This window comes from Hyaena hyaena, unplaced genomic scaffold, assembly GCF_003009895.1.
Source record: "Hyaena hyaena isolate Hyena2069 unplaced genomic scaffold, ASM300989v1 scaffold_103, whole genome shotgun sequence".
In the NCBI taxonomy this organism is placed as follows: domain Eukaryota; kingdom Metazoa; phylum Chordata; class Mammalia; order Carnivora; family Hyaenidae; genus Hyaena; species Hyaena hyaena.
The window spans coordinates 369,902-394,043 of record NW_024080735.1 but is presented as its reverse complement, the minus strand read 5'-3'; the positions used below and the strand labels follow the sequence as shown (position 1 = coordinate 394,043).

General features: G+C 35.5%; 1 protein-coding gene across 4 annotated transcripts in view; it reads right to left on the bottom strand.

The window, feature by feature from the left end:
* The window catches only part of KIFAP3 (kinesin associated protein 3), a 162,962-nt gene that overhangs the window by 106,054 nt on the left and 32,766 nt on the right, over window positions 1–24,142 (bottom strand). For all 4 annotated transcript variants that reach the window (XM_039235858.1, XM_039235857.1, XM_039235860.1 and 1 more), the window contains 3 exons: window positions 18,349–18,448; window positions 17,136–17,260; window positions 15,018–15,116 (listed from right to left, as the gene is read on the bottom strand). In XM_039235858.1, coding sequence (XP_039091789.1) covers window positions 15,018–15,116; window positions 17,136–17,260; window positions 18,349–18,448 — 324 coding nt within the window. The remainder of the gene's footprint in view (window positions 1–15,017; window positions 15,117–17,135; window positions 17,261–18,348; window positions 18,449–24,142) is intronic.

Sequence of the window (24,142 nt, the reverse complement as noted above, 5' to 3'; positions counted from 1 at the left end):
TCTGTTGATGGACACTTAGGCTCTTTCCATGTTTTAGCTATTGTGGAGAGTGCTGCTATGAACATTGGGGTACATGTGCTCCTATGCATCAGCATTTCTGTATCCCTTGGGTAAATTCCTAGCAGTGCTATTGCTGGGTCATAGGGGAGTTCTATTGTTAGTTTCCTTAGGAACCTCCACACTGTTTTCCAGAGGTGCTGTACCAGTTTTCATTCCCACCAACAGTGTAGTAGTGTGCCCGTTTCTCCACATCCTCGCCAGCATCTAGAGTTCTCTGATTGGCTCATTTTAGCCACTCTGACTGGCGTGAGGTGGTATCTCAGTGTGGTTTTGATTTGTATTTCCCTGATGAGGAGGGATGCTGAGCATCGTTCATGAGAGACTCTTGAATGCTGAGAACTAAGTGAGAACTGATGGGTATGGGGGGGAAGGGAAGGGGGGTAATGGGCATGGAGGAGGGCACTTGTGGGGAAGAGCACTGGGTGTTATATGGAAACCAACTTGACAATAAACTATTAAAAAAAAAGAAACTGGGAATTAAAAACTTTATATTGTATGCTCTCCAATATAAACAGTGTTTTCGCACTCAATGAATCAATTTCCTTTAAAAAATTTTTTTCTTAATGAAGTTGTGTTGAAAAAGCAAATAGTTGGGGCGCCTGGGTGGCTTAGTCAGTTAACCGTCCGACTTTCACTTCGGTCATGATATCGTGGTTCGTGGGTTCGAGCTCCGCATCGGGCTCTGTGCTGACTGCCAGCTCAGAGCCTGGAGCCTGTTTCAGTCTGTGACTCCCTCTCTCTCTGACCCTCTCCTGCTCACACTGTCTCTCTCTCTCCTAGAAATAAAAAAATAATAATAATAAAAAAATAAAAATAAAAAAATAAAATAGGAATAACAAAAAAAAAAAAAAAAAAGAAAAAGCAAATAGTAGACTTCTGCTTGCATCCAAGAGAGATATAATGGGTTGAATAGTGTTCTTCCAAAATTCATGTCCCACAGAACATCAGAATTTGACCCTATTTGGAAATGGGTCTTTGGAGAGGTAAATTAGTTAAGACGAGGTCATACTGGATCAGGGTGAACTTTGAATCCAATGACTTATGTCCTTGTAATGGCAGAGGACACAGCTACAGTGGGAGGGCAGCCATGTGAAGATGGAGTCACAGAATGGAGCGAAGCAGCTATAAGTCAAGAAACACCAAGGATTACGGGAAGCCACCAAAGCTAGGAAGAGCCAATGAAAGATTCTTCTCTGAAGTGTTCAGGAAGAACACTAAAACCTAAAACAGTAACAATCACCACCAGACTAAAATATACAAAATAAAGGTTTTCACAACAATGAACGTCAGGTAATGAAGGGCAGTGATCCAACAGATAAGAAATAAATGAGATGGTCCTATGATTCTCCCAGAATACTGCCTTGAGAGTCTCTACATCATGACACAGAGAGGGAAAATCCCAGAAGAACCCAAGAGACACCCACAGTTGAAGACATGGAACCAAGAGAGCAGGGAAGCCACTGTGGCTAAAGCTCACAGAAAAGAGTACCAGAGAAGAAAAAGCTGTACAGAGAGAGAATTCTGGAGTTCTGTGGAGAACTACCTTGTGTTTTAACTAGCCACCTGAGTTAGGAATCTGAGGCTGGAAGCAGAACAATGTAACAGAATTAGAAGACAAAGTATACAGTGAACACACAATGCTGGAAATAATGCTTGTTTCTACTAGCCATACTAGAAACTTCATAATTCATGTGGCATTAGGTAAAGTACTCAGAAGGGTTTTGCCCTGAAAGTAGGAAATCATAGGCTTCAGACTAAATACTGCTATGTCCATGCTAACAAATCATAATAGAAACATTCAAAAGAATCAAACTGCTTCCAAGTAATTTAACTATGTCCCAGCAGACAGTTCAAAAATATTTATAAGAATAAAAAAATATACAACACCAAACAATGTAAATTTCACACTCTCTGACATTCAATCAAAAATTAAAAGCTATTCGGGGCGCCTGGGTGGCTTAGTCGGTTAAGCGTCCGACTTTCGCTTAGGTCATGATCTCGCGGTTCGTGGGTTCGAGCCCTGCGTCGGGCTCTGTGCTGACTGCCAGCTCAGAGCCTGGAGCCTGTTTCAGTCTGTGACTCCCTCTCTCTCTGACCCTCCCCTGCTCACACTGTCTCTCTCTCTCTCTCTCCTAGAAATAAAATAAAAAACATTAAAAAAATTAAAAAAAATTTAAAAATTAAAAGCTATTCAAAAAAGCAGAAAAATAAAACCTATAAGGAAGAGAAAAATCAGCTAACTGAAACTGTCCTGGAATTAACACCAAGGTTAGAATATTCAGATAGAAACATTAAAACAGACAACCATTTTCCAGATGTTCTGAAACTTAGGTAGAGACATGGAGACTATAAAAAAGATTCAAATCAACTTCCAGCAATGGAAACTCTAATGACTGAGATTATATATACTAAGTGGGATAGTAGTTTAGAGATTAGAAATGATTAATAAAATTGAAGACATAGCCATAGAAGCTTTCCGAAATTAAACAAAGGAAAAACCCCCAGCAAAAAACGTAAAGATTATCAGTGAACTATGGAATAGTATCAAATGACCTAATAGGGGTGCCTGAGTGGCTCAGTCAGTTAAGCATCTGACTCTTGATTTTGGTCCAGGTCATGATCTCGCGGTTAGTGACATCAAGCAACACACTGGGCTCTGCACTGAAGTGTGGAGCCTGTTTGGGATTCCTTCTCTACCTCTCTCCGCTCCTACCCTGTTCACACGTGCTCTCTCTCTAAGTAAATAAATAAACAAGAAAATAATAAAGTGGCCTAATATACTTGTAGTTAATGTCCCAGAAGAAATAACAACCAATAATTTTCCAAATATGATAAAATTATACACCCACAGTCCCAATAAGGACAACGAACCTAAGAACAAGAAGCATGAAGAAAACTACACCAAGGCACATCATAATCAAACTGGTCAAAACAAATGATAAAGAGACAATCTGAAAGCAGCCAGAGAAAAAGAAACTTTATATAAATACAAAAAAGATGTTACCGTAAAAACAACACAAACAAGTCAACAGTAGAACAACATCTTTACTAAACAAAATGAAAAGTCACCCTTAAATTTTAAACAAGTAAAAATATACCAAAAAAGAAAAAAATGAATTTTCAAACACACAAAAGATAAAATAATTCATCAGCACTAAATCTGTCTTACAAGAAATATTAAAGGAAATGTTTCAGGAAGAAAGAAAAGCACCAGACCAGCATATGAATCTACTCAAAAGAAATAAAATCAATAGAAATGGTAACTTTATTTTGTTAATACCTAAATATTTTTAAAACAAAATTATTTATATGTAAATTATAATGTATTATAGGGTTTATAATATATAAATATAATCAATGTTAATTATAACAGCATAAAGTTGATAAGGGAAGAAATGGGAGTAAAGGTTCTTATACTTTAAGTATAAGTGGTGCAATATTATCTGAAGACAGAATTAATTCATGATAAGTTAAATATGTATATTTGGAGGCACACAACGTATGACTAATTAAAGATGTATAACATAAACCTTAAAGCAACCAACAAAAGAGTTATAGCTAATCCAACAACAGATATAAAATAGACTTAAAAAGAAAAAACTCCTTCAACCATAAGAATGCAGACAAGAAGGAAACAAAGGGGAAAAGAATAAAAAATAAATAAAGAAAAGCAAGACCTGACTACCTACTGTGGATAAAAGGCACAATTTAGTATAAAGATATAAATACATTAAAAGTAAAAGGATGGACAAACAGCATGCTAACACTAGTCAGGACAGAGCTAGAGTGTCTATATTAATACAAGAAATAATGATTTCATATAATTATCTTTTTTTAACTTTTATTTATTTTTGAGACAGAGAGAGAGAAAATGTGAGCTGGGAAGGTGCAGAGAGGGAGGGAGACAGAGTTTGAAGCAGGCTCTAGGCTCTGAGCTGTCAGCACAAAGCCCGATGTGGGGCTGGAACTCACAAACCGTGAGATCATGACCTGAGCCCAAGTTGGATACTTAAATCGACTGAGCCACCCAGGTGCCCCCAGAAATAATGATTTCAGGTAAAAGAATATCACCTGGGATAATGAAGATCATTTTCATAATGATAAGAAGGGCAAACTAATCAAGAAGATGTGACAATCCTGTATCTTTCCATCGTTAAGAAAAAAAAGTTTAAAATTCATGGAGCAAAACCTAACAGAACTGCAGGAAAAATATTTATTCTTTGAATAATTAATTGAACAAATACAAAGAAAATCAACAAGATGTAGAGATCTGAACACATTAGCAACTGACTTCTCATGGACAGCTATAGAACAGTCCACAGAACAAGATCAGAATGCACATTCAATTGCACAGGCAACATCTGCTGAGGCCATACTCTAGACCATCAATAAATTAAAAATTCAATTCAGAAGTAGTATTTTCTCAGAAGAGTGAGGAAGATGGTAGTGGCATAAGACTATGCTCATCTCATCCCACGAATACAACTAGATAACTATCAAATCATCCTAAATACCCCAGAAATCAACCTGAAGACTGACAGAATGAACTCCACAACCAAAGGGAGAGGAGAGGCCACATCTAAAAAGGTAGAAAGTGCAGATGTGGTTTAGGGGAGACATGGACCATGGAGTGAAGGGGGCAGAGAAGGTAGAGGGACAGGGGGAGGGAAAGGGAGGTGGAGAGGGAGTTGGAAAGGGAGGGAGAGGGAGGGAGAGGGAGAGAAGTACACACACACACACACACACACACACACACACACACACACAAGAAAACGTTTCCCTAAAGCCACTTGCTTAGAAAACAAAAGGGGCTGAATTTTGTGAGTTCTTGCAAACAAGGCTTAAAGCCTGGAGTTTTAAAGGTCAGTGGGCTTGGCTGGGATAGAGCCCTGAGGGCACTGCCCTGCTCCAGGAGAGAAGGCAGGCAAATAACCCAGGAGCAGAGTGTGATGCCTGAGGCACACAGATGGGAGATTATTCCCTCTTCTCACAGCACATCCCTGAGAGGCAGCATTCAGGGAGACTCCTTGATGGGAACAAAGGAGTTGGATGGCGCCTTTTCCCTCTTCTCCCCAAACCCCCCCCAGCCCCCGTCCCATGGCCTCCCCTCAGCATAAACACAGAGCCACTTGCAAGAAACAGAGCAACGCTGCCACTGACTGCCTAACATGCACATACCAGGCTCAGCCCCACTGTGCTCCAGTGGGACTGTCCATCTCAGTCAACCTTGCCTCAGTCCCAGCACAGCCCAGTGCAGCATCAGGGCCCCTCCTGCAGAAGACCCACACAAATCCCTGCTCACACCCTCCTGACCAAAGAATTCTGCAGGGCCTCAGTTCTGGTGGAGCTGGTGTCAAGTCTCATTTCACAAGCAGATCGCAGCACATCTAGTTAAAACTCGCCACATTGAGGCAAGGGACCAAACACTACCCACTGCAGGCAAGGAAAGCCTCTACAGGCAGTGGTCTGAAGGACCGAACAGCCAAAATACAATAGCAGAGCACATGCAGCACATATCAGACACCCCCTGAAGTGCCAGGCCCTGGGCACTACATGACCTCTTCATTATAAGGCCACTACATTCAGGAACAGAGGACATCACTGGCTTTTCTAATACACAGAAAAAGGCAGAGGCTTAGACAAAATGCCAAACTGGAGGATTTATCCCCAATCAAAGAACAAGACAAGGTCACAGCAAAACAAATATAAGTAACATGCCTGATGGAGAATTTAAAGCAATGATTGTAAGGATACTCACTGGGCTTGAGAAAAGAATAGAAGACATCAGTGAAACCCTTATCACAGACAAGAGTCAAAAGAATTAATCAGAGGCAAAGAATGCAAGAAACAAGATTGTAAACAGGCTTGATGTACTAAAAAGCAGGCTGAAAGAAGGAAAGGAATAAATTAGTGACCTAAGACAAAGAAATGGAAAATAATGAAGCAAAAGACAAGAAGAATTCTGCAATACAAGAATAGATCTAGAGAACTCAGTGACCCCATCAAATGTAATAACATTTGTATTAAAGCGTCCTAGAAGAAGTGAGAGAAAAGGGAGCAGAAAATGTATTTGAAGAAATAATAGCTGAAACCTTCCCTAATCTGGGGAAAGAAACAGTCATCTAGATTCAGGAGGCACAGAGAAGTCCTACCAAAATCAACAAAATCAGACCAAACACCAAGACATATTGTAATTAAATTTGTAAAACACAGTGATAAAGAAAAAAATCTTAAAAGCAGTAAGACAAAAGAAGTCCTTACTTTACAAGAGAAGATCTATCAGGGAAGCTGGAGACTTGTCAACAAAACCTAGCAAGCTAGAAAGGAGTGGCACGATATATTCAAAGTGCAAATAGGAAAAATCTGCTGCCAAGAATACTCTATCCAGCAAGGCTATCATTCAGAATACAAGGAGAGATAAAAGAGTTTCCCAGACAAACAAGAACTAAAAGAGTTCAGGATCACTAAACGAGCCCTGCAAGAAATATTAAAAGGGATTCTTTGAGTGCCAAGGAGAAACCAAAAGTGAGAAAGACAAGAAAGGATCTGACAGAATCTCCAGAAACAATGACAAAACAAGTAACAAAATGGCAATAAATATGTATCTATCAATTATTACTCTGAATGCAAATGGATTAAATGCTTCAATCAAAACTACCAAAACTGAAACGAGAAAAAATAGAAAACGTAAACAGACTGATAACCAACAAAGAAATTCAATCAGTGATTAAAAAAAAAAAAAAACTCTCAACAAACAAAAATCCAGGGCCAGGTGGCTTCACAGGCAAATTCTACCAAATATTTAACAAAGAGTTAAGACCTATTCTTTTCAAACTATTCAAAAAAATAAGAGGAAGGAAAACCTCCAAATTCATTCTATGAGGCCAGCACTACCCTGATACCAAAACCAGGTAAAAACTCCACTAAAAAAGAGCCAATATCCCTGATGAACATAGATGCAAACATTCTCAATAAAATACTAGCAGGCCAAATCCAACAATACTTTAAAAAAAAAAAACCTCATGACAATGAGTGGGATTTATTCTTGGATTGCATGGGTGATTCCATGTTCACAAATCAATTTGATACACATTAATAAAAAGAAAGCATATGAACCATATGATATTTTTTTTTTTTAAATATTTTTATTTGTTTCTAGGAGAGAGAGAGAGAGAGAGAGAGAGACAGCGTGAGCAGGGGAGGGTCAAAGAGAGAGGGAGACACAGATTCCGAAACAGGCTCCAGGCTCTGAGCTGGCAGTCACCACAGAGCCCGACGCGGGGCCCGAACCCACGAACCGCGAGATCATGACCTAAGCGAAAGTCGGACGCTTAACCGACTAAGCCACCCAGGCGCCCCCCATATGATATTTTAAGTAGATAAAAAACATTTGACAAAGTATAACATCCATTCATGATAAAAACCTTCAACAAAGTAGGTTTAACGTGAACTATACTTCAACATACTAAAGGACATCTGTGAAAAACTCATGGCTAATAACATCCTTAATGGGGGAAAACTATGAGCAAGACAGGGATGTCCACTCTCACTGCTGATATTTAATACAATACCGAAAATCCTAGCCACAGAAATCAGCATCCAAATTGGCAAGGAAGAAATCAAACTTTCATTACTGGCACACGACACATGATATACTCTACACAGAAACCCCGAAGACTCCACATGAAAATGCTAGAACTGATAAATGAATTAAGTAAAGTTTCAAGATACAAAATCAACATACAAAAACCTGCTGCATTTTTATATACCAATAATAAGGCAGTGGAAAGAAAAATGAAGAAATCAATCCCATTTATAATTGTACAAAAACCATAAGATAAACATAATCAAAGAAGTGAAAGACGTGTTCTCTGAAAACTATAAAACACTGATGAAAAATTTGAAGAGGACACAAAGAAATTGAAAAGCATTCCATGCTCATGGATTGGAAGAAGAAATACTGTTAAAATGTCTACACTACCAAATCTACACATTTAATGCAATCTCTATCAAAATACAGCATTTTTCATAAACTTCAAACAATCCTACAATCTGTATAGAACCACAGAAGACCCCAATAGGTAACGCAACATTGAAAAAGAAAAGCAAAGTTGGAGGCATCACAATTCTGGAATCAAGTTATATTACAAAGCTGAAGTGATCAAAATAGTATAGTAGTGGCACAAAAACAGATATATGGATCAATAGAACAGAAGAGAAAACCCAAAAATGAACCCACAACTATATGGTCAATTAATCTTTGACAAAGCAGAAAAGAATATCCGATGGAAAAAAAACAGTCTCTTTAACAAACAGTATTGGGAAAACTGGACAGCAACATGCAAAAGAATGAAACTGGACCACTTTCTTACACCATACACAAAAATAAATCCAAAATCTATCAAAGGACCTAAATTTTTTTGAAACCATAAAAAATCCTAGAGGAGAACCCTTGCAGTAGCCCCTCTGACATCACTCATAGCAACTTCCTTCTAGATATGTCTCCCGAGTCAAGGGAAACAAAAGCCAAAACAAACAAACAAAACAAAAGAATCCCCCAAAAAACTTACTCAGATTTCATAAAAATAAAAAGCTTCTCCACAGCAAAGGAAGCAATCAGCAAAACTAAAAGGCATCTTTGAAATGGGAGAAGATACTTGCAAATAACATATCTGATAAAGAGTTAGTATCCAAAGTATATAAAGAACTTACACAATTCAAAACCAAGAAAGAAATAATAATCCAAGAAAATGGACAGAAAATGAGAAATTTTTCTGAAGAAGACATCCAGATAATCTACAGACACATGAAAAGACGCTCAACTTCATACCTTATGAGGGAAATACAAATTAAAATTACCCTGAGGGATGCCTGAATAACTCAGTCAGTTGAGCATCCATCTTTGGCTCAGGTCATGATCTTGTCTCCTGTGTTTGAGCCCTGCATAAGGCTCTCTGCTATCAGCGTGGAGCGCACTTTGGATCCTTTGTCCCCCCCGCCCCCAAAGTGTGGAGTGCACTTTGGATCCTCTGTACCCCTCTCTCAGCTCACTCTGTTTCTCTCAAAATAAATGCACTTAAAAAAATTACTGAGCTATCACCTCGGACCTGTCAGAATGGTGAATATTAAAAAACACAAGAAACAAGGATGTGTTGGCAAGGATGTGGAAAAAGACTAACCCTCTTGCACTGTTGGTGGCAATGCAAACTGGTGAGCCACTCTGGAAAACAGTATGGAGGGTCCTCAAGAAGTTGAAAATAAAAAGTGCCCCATAATTCAGCAACTGCATTATCCAAAGAATACAAAAATACTAATTCAAAGGGATACATGCACCTGATGTTTATAGCAGCATTATCTACAATAGCCAAATCATGGAAAACACGCCAAGTGTTCACTGATTGACGAATGGGTAAGGACGATGTGGTACAGACAATGGAATACTACCCAGCCATAAAAACAAATGAAATATTGCCATTTGCAATGACACAGAGGGAGTTGCAGGGTATAATGCTGAGCACAACAGAGAAAGAGGAATATCATATAATTTCACTCATTTAAGATTTAAGAAACAGAACAAATGATCAAAGGTTAAAGAGAGTGGAGGGACAAACCAAGAAACAGACTCTGAATTATAGAGAACAAACTGGTGGTTACCAGAGGGGAGGTGCATGAGGGGACAGGTTAAATAGGTTAAACGCACTTGTGATGAGCACCAGGTTATGTATGAAGGTGGTGAATCACTATGTTGTATAACTGAAATAATATTATACTCTATGATTACTGGAATTTGAATAAAAAACTTTAAAAATGTGTATTCTCTAATAATAATGGGATTACATTAAAAATTAGTAACAAAGATCTCTGAGAAATCTACAAATATTTGGTAAAAGGAGAAAAATTTATATGATCTGAAGAGAAACCAGAGTATTGCAAATATCTGGATACAAAATAACTCCTTTCTAAATAACCTATGAGTCAAAGAAGAAATAAAAGGGGAATCCCAGAATGAGAAGAAAAAGAAAGGAGTAGAAAATTTACTTAAAGAAATAATGGCTGAGAATGTCCCAGATCTGGGGAGAGATATGGATATCATGATATAATTCACCCCAAAATTTCAATCTACATGTAGAATGATGTTCTACAAGATATATTATTATAACAAAATCATGTAAAATCAAAGACAAAGAGAGAATTTTAAAAGCAGGAAGAGAAAAAAATATTTCCAACAAGGAAATTTCCATAAGACTATAAACAGATTCCTCAGCAGAAACCTTACAGGCCAGGAGTAAGTGGAAAGATTCAAAGTGCTGAAAGAAAAAAAAAGAGCCAACGAAATATACTTTATACAACAAAGCTGTCCTTCAAAAATAAAAGCAAAATTCTTTCCCAAATAAACTAAAGCTGAGGGAGTTCAACACCACTAGACCTGTCTTACAAGAAATGCTAATGGAATTCTGTAAGCTGAAATGAAAGGACACTAATCAGTAACATGATATATGAAAGGGCACACACCATAAGCTCAAAGTGAAGGCATAGAAAAAGATATTCCATGTAAAAGGAAACCAAAAGATAGAAACAAAAAAACAGCAGCTAAACTTACATCAGGCAAAACAGTTTTAAAAACTGTAATAGGAGACAAAGAGGTCATTTTTAATGGTAAGGTGGTCAATTCATTGAGTGGCTATAACAACTGTAAATATATATGCACCCAATAGTGGTACACCTAAATATATTAAGCAAATACTAACAGATATGAAGGGAGTAACAGACATCTGTATAATAACAGTAGAGAACTTCAATACCACACTTTTAACAATGGATATATCATTCAGACAGAAATCAATAGACTTCAGAACAAATGAACCTAAGAGACATAAACAGAGCATCCCATCCAACAGTAGCAGAGAACACATTCTTCTCAAGTGCACATGGAACATTCTCTAGAATAGATCATATGTCAGGTCACAAAACAGTCTTAGCAAATTTTAAAAAGTTGGTATCATACCAAGTATCTTTTCCAACCATAATGTCTTAAAACTAGAAATCAATAACCAAAGGAAAGCTGGAAGATTCACAAATATGTGGAAATGAAACAACTGACTCCAGAATAACCAATGGGTCCAAGGTGAAATCAAAAGGGAAATCAAATAATATCTTGAAACTAACCAAAAGGAAACACACCATACCAAAACTTAAAGTATGCAGCAAAAGCAGTGCTAAGAGAAATGTGTATTAACAAAAAAGAAAGAAAAAAGAAAAAAAATCTCAAATAAGTAACCTAACCTTGCATCTCAAGGAATTAGAAAAAGAACAAATGAAGCCTAAAGTAATTGGATGAAGGAAATCACAAAGATCAGAGCAGAAATAAATGAAATAGAGAATAGAAAAATAGAAAAGATAAGGAAAAACTAAGAGTTGGTGTTTTTTGGAAGATAAAGCTGACAATCTTTTAATGGACTTACAAAGGAAAAAAATACTAAAATAAAAGTAGAAATGAAAGTGGAGACATTACAACAAATACAACAGAAATATAAAGGATCTTAAGAGACTAACATAAACAATTACAAGCCATTTGGACATCCTAGAATAAAGGATACATTTCTAGAAACATACAACCTATTAAGACTGACTCATGAAGGAGAAAATCTGAACAGACCAATAATGAGTCTGATTAAATCAGTAATCAAAAGCCTTGCAAAAAGAAAAGCCCAGGACCAGATAGCTACATGGACTACTCCTTCCAAACATTTAAAGAATTAATGCCAATCCTTCTCAAACTCTTCCAAAAAATTGAAGATACCTGATACAAAGCCAGAGAAGGACACTACAAGGAAAACAAAAGACCAAAAAACCATAGGCAGATATCCCTAATGAGCAGAGATGTAAAAATTCTCAATAAAATACTATCAAACTAAGTACATAGCACATTAAAAGGATCACATACCATGACCAAGTGGGATAAATTCCATGGATAAATGCACAGATAGTTCAGCATACACAAATCAAAAAATACAATACATCACGTTAACACAATAAATGATAAAAATCATATGATCATTTCAATAGATGCAGAGAAAAAAGCATTTGACAGAATTAAACATCCTTTCATGATAAAACTCCTAGGAATAAAAAGTAATTAACATAACAAAGGCCATATATGAAAATCTGATATCATACTCAACAGTGAAAAACTGAAAGCTCTTACTCTAAGATTCATGATAAGCTCATTCTTGACACTTTTATTCAATATAATACTGGGAAAACTAGACAAAACATTTAGGCAATAAAAATAAAAGGTATACAAATTGAAAAGAAAGACATGAAATTGTCTCTGTTTGCTGAAAACACAACCTTGTACAGAAAATCTTTTAAAGCTATACCAAAAAAACTGTTAGAACTAATATATGAATTCAATAAAGTTTCAGGATAAAGAAATCAATACACAAAAATCCTATACACTAACAACCACCTGAAAGGAAATAAAATAATCTCATTTACAATAGCATTAAAATCAGTAAATACTTAAACCTAAATTTAACCGAAGAAGTGAACAATCTATATGCTGAAAACTATAATAGACACTGTTGAAAGAAACTGAAGACACATATACATCTAAAGATATATTGTGTTCAAGGGTCATATGAATTACTATCATTAAAATGTTCATACTACCCAAAGACATCTAAAGAGCCATGTCTTCTCTACCAAAATTCCAATGTCATTTTTCACAAGAATGGGGAAAAGAAAACAATACAAAAATTGTATCGGACTACAAATGATTCAAAACAGTTAAAGTAATTTTGAAAAAGTATAAAAATGGAGGCATCATACTTTCTGGTTTCAAAGTATGTTACAAAGCTATGGTAATCAAACAATATGGTATTAGCATGAAAACAGACATATAGATCAATGAAGAAGAATTGAGAGCTCAAAATAAACCCACATATAAATATAAAAGTCACCTAATATTTGATAAGGGAGCCAAGAATACTCAATAGGGGAAAGGACAGTTTCTTCAAAAGAATGGTGCTGGTAAAACTGAATATTCACATACAAAAAAATGAAATGAGACCACTGACACTCACAAAAATTAACTGGACTTACAAAGGAAAAAAAAAAAAGAAAGCTGAAATAAAATTAGGATTAACGACTTGAAATTGTAGAACTCCTAGAAGAAAATATAGGGAAAAAGCTCCTTGACATCAGTCTTGGTAATGACTTTTTGAAAATGACACCAAAATCACAAGATACAAAAACAATTATCAAGTGGGACTACATCAAATTAAAACCTTTCACACAGAAAAAAAAAGTCAACAAAATGAAAAGACAACCTACAGAATGGGAGAAAATATCTGCAAATCATCTACCTGCTAAGGGGTTAACCAAAAGGTTTAAGAAACTCATACAACTCAATAGCAAAAAAAATAAAATAAAAAGAAAGAAAAAGAAATCCGATTTAAAAATGGGCAAAGGATCCGAATAGACATTTTTCCAAAGATGAGATACAAATGACCAGTAGGTAAATAAAAAGGTGCTCAACATCACTAATTATCAGGGAAATGCAAATCAATATCACAATGCAGGTCACCTCATACCTTGTCAGAATTGTTATTATTAAAAAGACAAGAGACAAATACTTGCAAGGATGTGGAGAAAAAGGAACCCTGGTGCACTATTGGTAGGAATATAAATTGGTGCAGCCACTTCAGAAAACAGTATGAAGGTTCCTCAACATATATACCACTCTGGGTATATATCCAACGGAAATAAAATCATGATATCAAAGAGATATCTGCATTCCCATGTTCCCTGTAGTGTTCTTCACAATAGGCAAGACATGGAAGCAACCTAAGTGTACCTCAATGGATGAACAGGTAAAGAAGATTTGGCATACACACACATACCCCAAAATATTATTCACCCATAAAAAAGGATACTCTGCCATTTGCAACAACATAGGTGGAAACTTGAGGGTATACTAGGTGACGTCAGAAAGAGGAAGGCAAATATTGTATATTCTCACTTACATGTAGAATCTAAAAACACTGGACTCATAAAAACAGACAATAGATTGAAGCTTGCCAGAGGCTATGTTACAGGGGAAATGGGAAGACTTTGGTCAACAAAGATGAACAGTTCCAGGAATCTAATGTAACCATGGTGACTACAGTTAATAATACTGTATTGTATATTTGAATGTTGCTATGAGAATAGATCTTAAATGTTCTCATCATAATAACAACAAAATGGTAATTATGTGAGGTGAAGGACACATGAAGTAACCTTATTGTGGTAAACATTTTGCAATATATGTGTGTACCAAATCATCACATTGTATACTTTAAACTTAACACAGTGTTATATGTCAATTACATTTCAATAAAGCTGGAAAAAATCAATAGTTAACTAAAAAGCAGGAGTAGAATGCATTACTTAAAAGTTCCACATTGTTCTCACTAACCTTCATAACACTGTATCTTACTAATGACTGTGAAACCAGACTATTGAATTGTTAATTTCTCAACAAACCTCAGAGACTATTTTTTATTTAATCAAAAGAAATATTTTGAAAATTTTTATATCAATTTCCTAGGAAAGCAACAAAATGAGCTACTAAATAAGATATTAGTATTATTATGACTAATGTTAGTTATTAGTGTTTGAGAGACCAGATTCTTATTATTGAAAAGGACAAAACCTGGATTAAAAAATCCTGAGTAAATAAATTATAAGTATAGACACATTTTAAGAGCTGAAGAGAGTCTTTTGGTGGAAAAATAATGGAATGAAATTTAAAACATTACCCATGCTAAAAACAAAATAATTTGTAGCATATTAAAATGTACAGATTTTTCAATTATTCTGATATTAGGTTTACTGATATTACAAAAAAAATTGAACAAAATTAATGGTGAGTAAACATTTTGTTGTGTTTCTCATTGCTTAGGAAATCATACCTCGTAAGAGCTGTTCCTGTTTTACCACAAGCCCCTGGTATTTTTTAAAGGTTTTTTCATAATCTTTTCTCAAAGTTTGGTTTTCAGGGTCTTCATCAAGTAAGCAACTTAAGTTAAGGATAATCCATATTCACTGAAGCAAAGAAAATCTACTGAAAAATACTATGAAGAACAGTACTATTACATTTTATGTGCAGTGTTATCCAGTTATTTTCTCTAACCACTAGTTTGAAACTAAAATATTTGTCTCTGCACAATAATTGTGTTAGAACTTCTTAACCAAGGGTTCACGGATGTTCTTAGAGACCTTGGGTGAACACATGTTTGGGTATCATCAAATACTTGAATGCCCAGAAATTTTATGCAAATATCTTACATACATGCTCAAGTCTCTAACTTTCAACAGATTAACAAGTAGTTCCATGAGCCAAAAAGATTTCTGCCTTAGAGAATGTTTTAGTTAATAAGAACACTGAATTCCACTTCTGTTAGATGCTCAGAATATTCAAAGGATGTGGATTAGGTCTAAAGCTTTTGGGTTCTCTCTTCAGATCCAATACCAAGAGAGAAACATCCCAAAGTTAGAAGTAAACAAAAATTTTAAATTACATCTTATGGTCCCAAGTAATACCCTGGACACCTCCAGAAACAACTCATTTCTTTAATCTGATTTCAGGATCCCTAAGCACTTAAAAACTTACTCCTTGTTTACTGCTTCTTGCATCAAAATATAAGGAACTTCCTTCATTTTGATATGTCTTATAATCAATGACATGTCACAATTTAATTGAAGCATTTATTTCCATTTTTAGTGGTTCATAAATAACAGTGTATCTTACAGTCAATGTTATTCAATATTTATAGGAATATGATATATCCTAAGATATCAGTTCCTGTCACCCAACAATCACAAAGTATAAATTACTGATTGTTAAAAGTTCCATTAGTGGTTCTCTCCATACTCCTCCTATTTTACAAATTTTGGGTATATTCGGGAGACTCAACTCCAGAAATGATCTGAAGTCTCCAGAATTATTGAGCTGTCCACATAGTTTAAGTCAACATCAACACAGATGTCAGAAGCTTAGGGCATAAACAGAAAATTTCTAAACATGAAAAGATTCTAATTAGGAAAAGTCAAAGCTTGTGTGTGTGTGAGAACGTAAAATGAGTGTCTTGGGGATTCCATGAAGAAGAGGTAAGAAACATAGGATACTCTGCACAACAGAAATAATATTTTTACTTTTTAAAAGAGATCAATAAAAATTGGGTTCAAATGAAAATTACGAGTATGCCTTGACCAAATAAGCCATATGAATAAGCTAGGGCCTTCAATCTAGAAAAATTAAGCTGTAGAGGCAATATGATAAACATCTTCAGATATAAGAAAAGGGATGTTTAAGAGACTTAATCCTTATTCTAAATGGCTTTAGTAATGCAAGACTGGATTCAAGGGATAGAAGTTATTGACAAGTGGATTTTAGCACACTAAGCAAAAGAACATTATTAATAAATAGGATGTCAAATTACACAATGAACTAAATCAATAAGTGGTGACATTGTTGAAGAGGCTAAATAACCAATTTGTAAGGGAAGCTGCAAAAGATTCCTGTATTGAAAGATAGGTTAAAATAGGTCATTTTTAAAGATTCCTTTCATAGGTCCCATCATTCTGCAGGCCTCTCAAATTTGTATGTATTAAGAAAAGACTTTTTGCACTTAATTAGTAAAATAGAATTTAAAACTATGTTCACCAAATTCATACCCATTCCAGTCAAAGTCCCCTTATTACATAGACAGAACTATATAAACAACGGTGAGCCACACTTCAGCTAACCAAAGGATCTTAGGGGACTTAATGATGTAGCCACTTGGAGACTCACCATCCAATTATCTAGACCACTATTATCTGCTCCTTTATCAACTAATCAAAATTTTAGAGATAAAAAGTATATGTTGAACTATATTCATTCTGATAGCTTCAATATTCATTTTAACCTTCAACACTCTTTTTTATTTTTCCAAATAATGTGAATGGCAAGAAAAAACAAAACTATCCCACCCACCCAAAGCTCAGAGCAACAGCACGGGGCTGAAAAGTCACTCTAAAAAGGATATCAGCTTTCTTCTTCTTAGAGAGTTCTTCTTGCCAAAGCTCATGTCTTTTTAACTCATGATCAATGATATTCATACATAGAGCTCCAATTTTGTAGTGAGTGATAAGTCCATGGAACTGAGAAAAGCTTTTAAAAAGAGTTTTTAGTATGGATTTAAAGCAATACGATTTGTAGATTCAGGAAATTTGTTTTGGGTAATTATTTGTCAAGGTAGAAAATAAATTTGATATATTTACTTCAATAAATGAAAACACCCACAGTATACTAGACTTCAAATTATGAGATTACTCTAAATATAAATTACTTTAAATATAATTTTAAAAATATGTGTTCCCCAAAATAAAATTATTTTTAAGTTAGAAATGAAATAAAATACATTTTTTGTAATTAACCACCATTTTAACTATTCAGATACTCTCAAACTAAGCTTTCAGACTACTGTAAAACAGAACTAATAATGTAACAACACTAATACCGAAGAAAATTGGCACCAGAGAAAAGACCAGAAAAAGTATTAGTAATCAGATTTTTACATGTTTCCTACACAACTCATTCATACAAGTATTTATCCTATAAATACTTACTTGCTAACACTGGCACATTTTTAGAATAGATGCAAGTCATTCTCTGGGAATAGGCTAGAAACTTTTCACAATGTTTCAATAAACATCTTTCTAAAGAATATATATGTAAAAATAGCATATATGTATAAATAGGATATAAACAGTTATAATATGTTTATATATTATGTACATGTATGTATGTGTGTACATATATGTATAATAATAACATTACTTGCACTTACTCTGGGTTAGGCTTTATTCTAAAAACTATCCCCAAATACTGTTACTATTACTGTTACTACTATCCAGTAGACAGTTGAAACTAAGGCACAGAGAAGTAATGTAATCAAGAACACAGAGGTAGTACATAGCAGTATTTAGATTCAAATCCATTTCCAGAGCCCATATTCTTAAATTCTAAGCCATTTTGCTATTCTCCTCTGTATCTGTATACATGTACATGCATGGGTTAGGACAGACTGAATGAAAGAATAACAGAGAAGACAGAAAATGGGAAAGAGAATAAGAGTTCAGAGGCAAATAATGGGCAGACACACAGGAAGATTAGATCAACCAGTAATCTACAATCCAAACCAATGACAGAGAAACAGAGATAGACTCCTACTTTTACTTCATAATTTTTATACTTACCTGGAAAAGCAAAAAAAGATGTAAATTATGTTTGTAGCTAACTCAACACTTTGTTTCCAGTCTTCTCTCAGGACTCTTGCTAATGCACCAAGGGCAGTTTCTAAAGAAAAAAGGAACATATAAAAATGACCATTTGCCTTGCCTATGGTATAAAGGGTGATTGGTTTTAAATGTCTACTTATTAATAAATAACAAAGCTAGGATAGAACTGGGACAAAAAAGGAGGGTGCTTCTTTCCAACACAGAAAGCTGTTTCTAAAACTGAAATACAACTTTTACTTAAAAACCTATAACATGTAACTTTAAGTCTATAACTATACACATAAAAGTAAAATCTGATTTAGATAAAGTAACACATTAAATATATTATGGGCAACAAAATAATTAAAAGACCATTTATTTCCTGATTTGCATTTCCACTTGTAATCTGGCTACTGAAGAACCATTTTGTTTGTTTGTTTTTTAACATCTGATTTAATGTGTTTGTGAAGGAAAAAACTAGAAAAAGTCTAAAAATATAATGAGCAGTTTATCAGGCTAACACTAGCTTCATTAAGCAAATTAATAACCAAATAAAATTTACACACAAAAAATAGATCTATTTTAATATGTTAAATTAATGCCAACAAACACAAACAAAACAAAAAATATTTCACAAAATTAGCTTCAGGGTAGAATAAACATCTTTGCTAGATATGCATCTTGGGAAAGGTGAAAGTTAATGAGTTGATTAATAAGAATTATCAAATGCTAGGTAAACATAAAATAATGAGACCAGTTTCAGATTAGAACTGTTACATGGCTTACCAATTCTTATAATATTAAAACATTAAACAAAATATATGTTAGAGATCATAATTAAACTTTCTATAATTGGCACTGTACTTCATGGACTGAATTAGTACTTATTATAGTAATGAAAGTATTCAATTTATTTGTGCTTTTTGGCCATTCAAATTATGAAACAAGTATTATTAATCCACTTAGGAATTTTTCAAAATAAAAAACACCCATCCTATAACATAATTTCATAATGTTATTCACATTCACAATGTAGAGCACTGATATACCATATGCTTTGAACTAAACTATTCTGAAGTCAAGTAAATGGGAAGGCAATATACATTAACATGTAAAGGCTCCACTAAGTCCTACTTAAATAAAGAACCTGGTAACTTTGTTTAATCCAGTATTACTAAAGTCATTTTACCACTAATTCAGAGGAAACAGTATTTCTTAGAATATATAGTGTACCCTTAAACACACTGATTTGAATTATATTTGAGTTTTTTCAATAAATATGTATTTCATATTACGATTGAAAAATAAGGTAGAAGTCACCCAGTGACTTATAAGGGAAGGCAAAGGAAAGATGCAGAGAAGCCTGAAAAAGTAGGGCTCTTGCCTGCTTCTGGCATACCTCACTGAGGTCTTGAACTGAGAGGTGCAAAGGAACCCACTCTGGGGAAAGAGTCTTACTGAAGTGGTGGGGCATGGCCAGTCATTGGCCAGAATTGGCCAAAGATCACAGAATAACCTGCCTTCCACCCTCACTCCCTCTCAGGGTAACAGGTCTAGAATATCAGTAATAAGAACACAAATAGGAGTCTCAGACTTAGAGTGGACAGCAATGGTGGTGCTGTCCGTGGTGCTGAAAGCTCTCCAAAGAGGGGAACTAGTACCTCCAGGGAACTGGCAGCTCACCACTTAACCAGCATCTCCTGTAAGCAGAAACTGCATTAGAACCACATAAAGAGGGTCTGATGGAGCATGCAACCTAGAAAGACAGGTAAAGGTGCTCTGCCTTCTCCAAGATTCCATGTGTAAAAAGATTTCCCACTTTCCTGAGTACTGGAGCAAGGAATAAGTGTCACTCCAGAATTCAGCTTTGTTAACTGGGGTGGGGACAAGTAGAGGTGTGATGCCTTGTTCTATTACCTTACGTACGTAAGTTTCTGGAGAGTCAAAATTTACATGTGTATTTCTGACTGGGGGGGTTGGCACCTCTAAGCCACCCCCTCTACTGTTCAGGGGTTAATTGTACTTTGGAAAATGATATACTATAATGTCATGAATTTAGACATAGGGCTAGTGATTTATTTTCCACATTTTATTTTGTTTTTCTCCTTTAGTATAGAGTAGAAAAATGTCTCAATAAAAATACAGCTATAGGAACTGTACATAGGCTATCATGAAATAGCCAAAAGAAAATCATAAAGTTTACTGAGAGTCAAAATATAACCCAAAATTAATCTATAAGTTAAATGCAATCATAATTATAATTTCATTATAATTTTTTAGAATAAAGTGATCTCAAAATAATATATAAGAAAACATATAAGACCAGTTAACACCTATTTTTAAAATATCAATTAAGTCAGAACATTTTTCCTACCAATCCTAAAACTCCAGTCAAAATATGAAACAAAACATAACAAACGATATGGTATTGATATGGTAATTATCAAATAGATCAATGGAAAATAAAGGAAAGCATTAAATCATACCTATAAATATATCAGAACAAGACATGGCACAAAATAAGCTTTCAATTATATACTGAATAAAAGAATGGCAGGCATATAACAGAAAAGGTACTTCAAATCTTTGGGGAAAGAAGGACTACCCATCGACTAGACTGGAATAACTGGCTATTGAATATGCAAAAAATTTACATCTCTACCTCCTACTTTCAACAAAAATGAGGGGTACCTAGGGTAGCTCAGTCGGTTGAGCATTTGACTCTTGACTTCAGCTCAGGTCATAATCTTACAGTTCATAATTCAAGCCCCACATCAGGCTCTGTCTGGACGGACAACATGAGCCTGCCTGGGATTCTCATTCTCTCTCTCTCTCTCTCTCTCTCTCTCTCTCTCTCTCAGCCCCTCCCCTCTCACACTCTCAATCTCTCTCTCTTTCAAAATAAATGGATAACTTTAAAAAATTGAATTCCAGGGGCAAGCATTTCTGAAACAACCAAAGTAAGGACCTCCAAAAATCCACTCCTTCATAACTGAATGAGAACACTGGTAAAAATGGTCAGAATCAACCTTTGTAGAACCCTGGGACTACATTTTGCAACAATAAGAAATATGGCTGAATCTTAGTAAGAACTCAGTAAGTGAGCTCTGTATACACAAGTAAACTTACTACAAGTAGCTTTCTACTTGCCTTAAGTACATCCCCTCCATACAACTTTGTGGAACCCTTGAAACCAAGAGCATCACAAATATAGTATCTGTGAAAATTAGCAGCAGAGCAGCAACTGGAGGAGGCAAAACAATTTGGCCCTCCTGAAAACCCCCACTCCAGTGAACTGTCACTATCTGACATATCTGGATATTTGATGGGCATTTCCAGGATTTGCATTTCTTTGACTAGACTCAGAAATTGCTTTGTACAGTCTTCCACTCAGGGCATTTGTTGAAAACCACTGGTGGTAACATTGCAACTGCATGAAGCAGCTTTGCCAGTTGGGGTTAACAAGAGATTTGATGAGGGGTGCCTGGGTGGCTCAGTCAGTTAAGCGTCTGACTTCAGCTCAGGTCATGATCTCACAGTTCATGGGTTCGAGCCCCACATTGGGCTCTGTGCTGACAGCTAGCTCAGAGCCTGGAGCCTGTTTCAGATTCTGTGTCTCCCTCTCTCTCTGACCCTCCCCTGCTCATGCTGTCTCTCTCAGAAATAAATAAAAAACATTAAAACATTAAAAAAAAACAAAAACAAGAGTTGGCTAAAAAACTTGAGAAAGGAAAAACTTGGGAAATTCGATATTCACAAGGCCTTCGAAAAGCTCCAATATATTCCTGAGAATCTAGAAGGCCATGCACATGTATAGGAATGTGTGGATACCAGGAAAAGACCTAAGAAGGAAGGACCTAAACTCTCATCTCTGGCCAACCCTGAGGCACTGTACAAGCAGGAATTAAAGACTAAGGCCTTGGGGGCACCTGATTGACTCAGTTGGTAGAGTATGTGACTCTTGATCTCAAGGTCATGAGTTTGAGCCCCACTGTGGGTGTAGAGATTACTTAAATGAATTAAAATATAAAAAAAATAATAAAGGCTGACGCCTTGTAAACTACCTGCTTAAATACTGAAGACATGGTCCAACACACACATACAAAGGCTGGGACACTTAGGGCCACGCATTAAAAAAAATCCCTATCTGGTGCACCTGGATGGCTCAGTTGGTTGAGTGTCTGAGTTCAGCTCAGGTCATGATCTCATGGTCCATGGGTTCGAGCCCTGGGATGGGCTCTGTACTGCTCAGAGCCTGGACCCTGCTTTAGATTTTTGTGTTTCCCTCTCTCTCCACCCCTCCCCCACTTGCGCTCTATCACTCTCTCAAAAATAAATAAACATTAAAAATTTAAAATAAAAATCTCTATCCAATCATTAGTTACCACTAAACTAATTGGGCTAGAAGGTTCAGTGGCTACACAAAGATTACCTTTTCATAGTTAATCCAAGAAACTCACTAAACGAAAAGCAAAAATAACAAGTCCTGGAGAGAGTACCACAATATTATTGTAACAACAGTAAAAACTACAAGACATGCAAGAAAACAGGATGTGATGTCTCATATTCAGGAAACACAGCATTCAACAGAAATTGTCTATGAAGAAGCACAAATGTGGAACTTCTGTGACAAAGACTAAATCAGCTATTGCAAATATATTCAGTGAACTAAAGGAAACCATATATAAGATTTAAAGAAAAGGGGCCCCTGGGTAGCTAAGTCAGTTGAGCGTCTGACTTCAGCTTAGGTCATGATCTCATGGTTCGTGGGTTTGAGCCCTATGTCAGGCTCTGTGGTGACAGCTAGCTCAGAGCCTGGAGCCTGCTTCAGATTCTGTATCTCCCTCTCTCTCTGACCCTCCCTTACTCACACTGTCTCTTTTTCTCTCAGAAATAAGTTAAAAAAAAAACACATTAAAAAAAAGATTTAAAGAAAAGTATGAGAAGGTAGAGAATGTCTCACCAAATGATACCAGTAAGGAGATACAAATGACAAAGTATGAACCAAATAGAATTCTGGAGTTACAAAGTACAATATATATTTAAAATGAAAAATTCATTAGAAGGACTTCACAACAGGTGTTAACTAGAAAAAGAATCAACAAATTAAAATGCAGGTCAATTATGATTATTCAGTCTGAGGAATTGAAAGAAAAAAGAATGAAAATAAATAGAGCCTCAAAGACCTGTGGGACATCACCAAACATAATAACATGGAATTCCCAAAACGAAAGGAAAAAAAGGAGATACTTGAACATATAACAAAATAATGCCCCAAACTTTCAAAGTTTGATGAAAAACATTAATCTGTAGATCCAAGGAGTTTCACTAACTCCAAGAAGACACACTAAAAGATATCAACACCTAAACATATCCTAGTCAAATTGACAAAAGCCAAAGGCAAAGAAAACGTTGCAAGTAGCAAGAAGGCAGCTCAGTAGTTACACAGCCTACCGCATATCAGAAACCATAGAGACATGAAGACAGTGGATGACACAGTAAAAGTGATAAAATAGAGAGACTGCAAAACAAGAATTCTACATCTAACAAAACTACCCACACAAACACCTAGGAAAAAATTAAGTCATTCCTATTCCTAGGCAAACAAAAATTTCGAGAATTTGCTGACAGTAAACTTTCCCTATGAGAAACAGGAAAGGGAATCCTTCAAGCTTGAATGAAAAAATACTAGAGAAGAACATAAATCCATACAAAAAATTAAAGAGCACTGGTAAAGGTAAACTATATAAATAAAATGACAGTTTAATATATT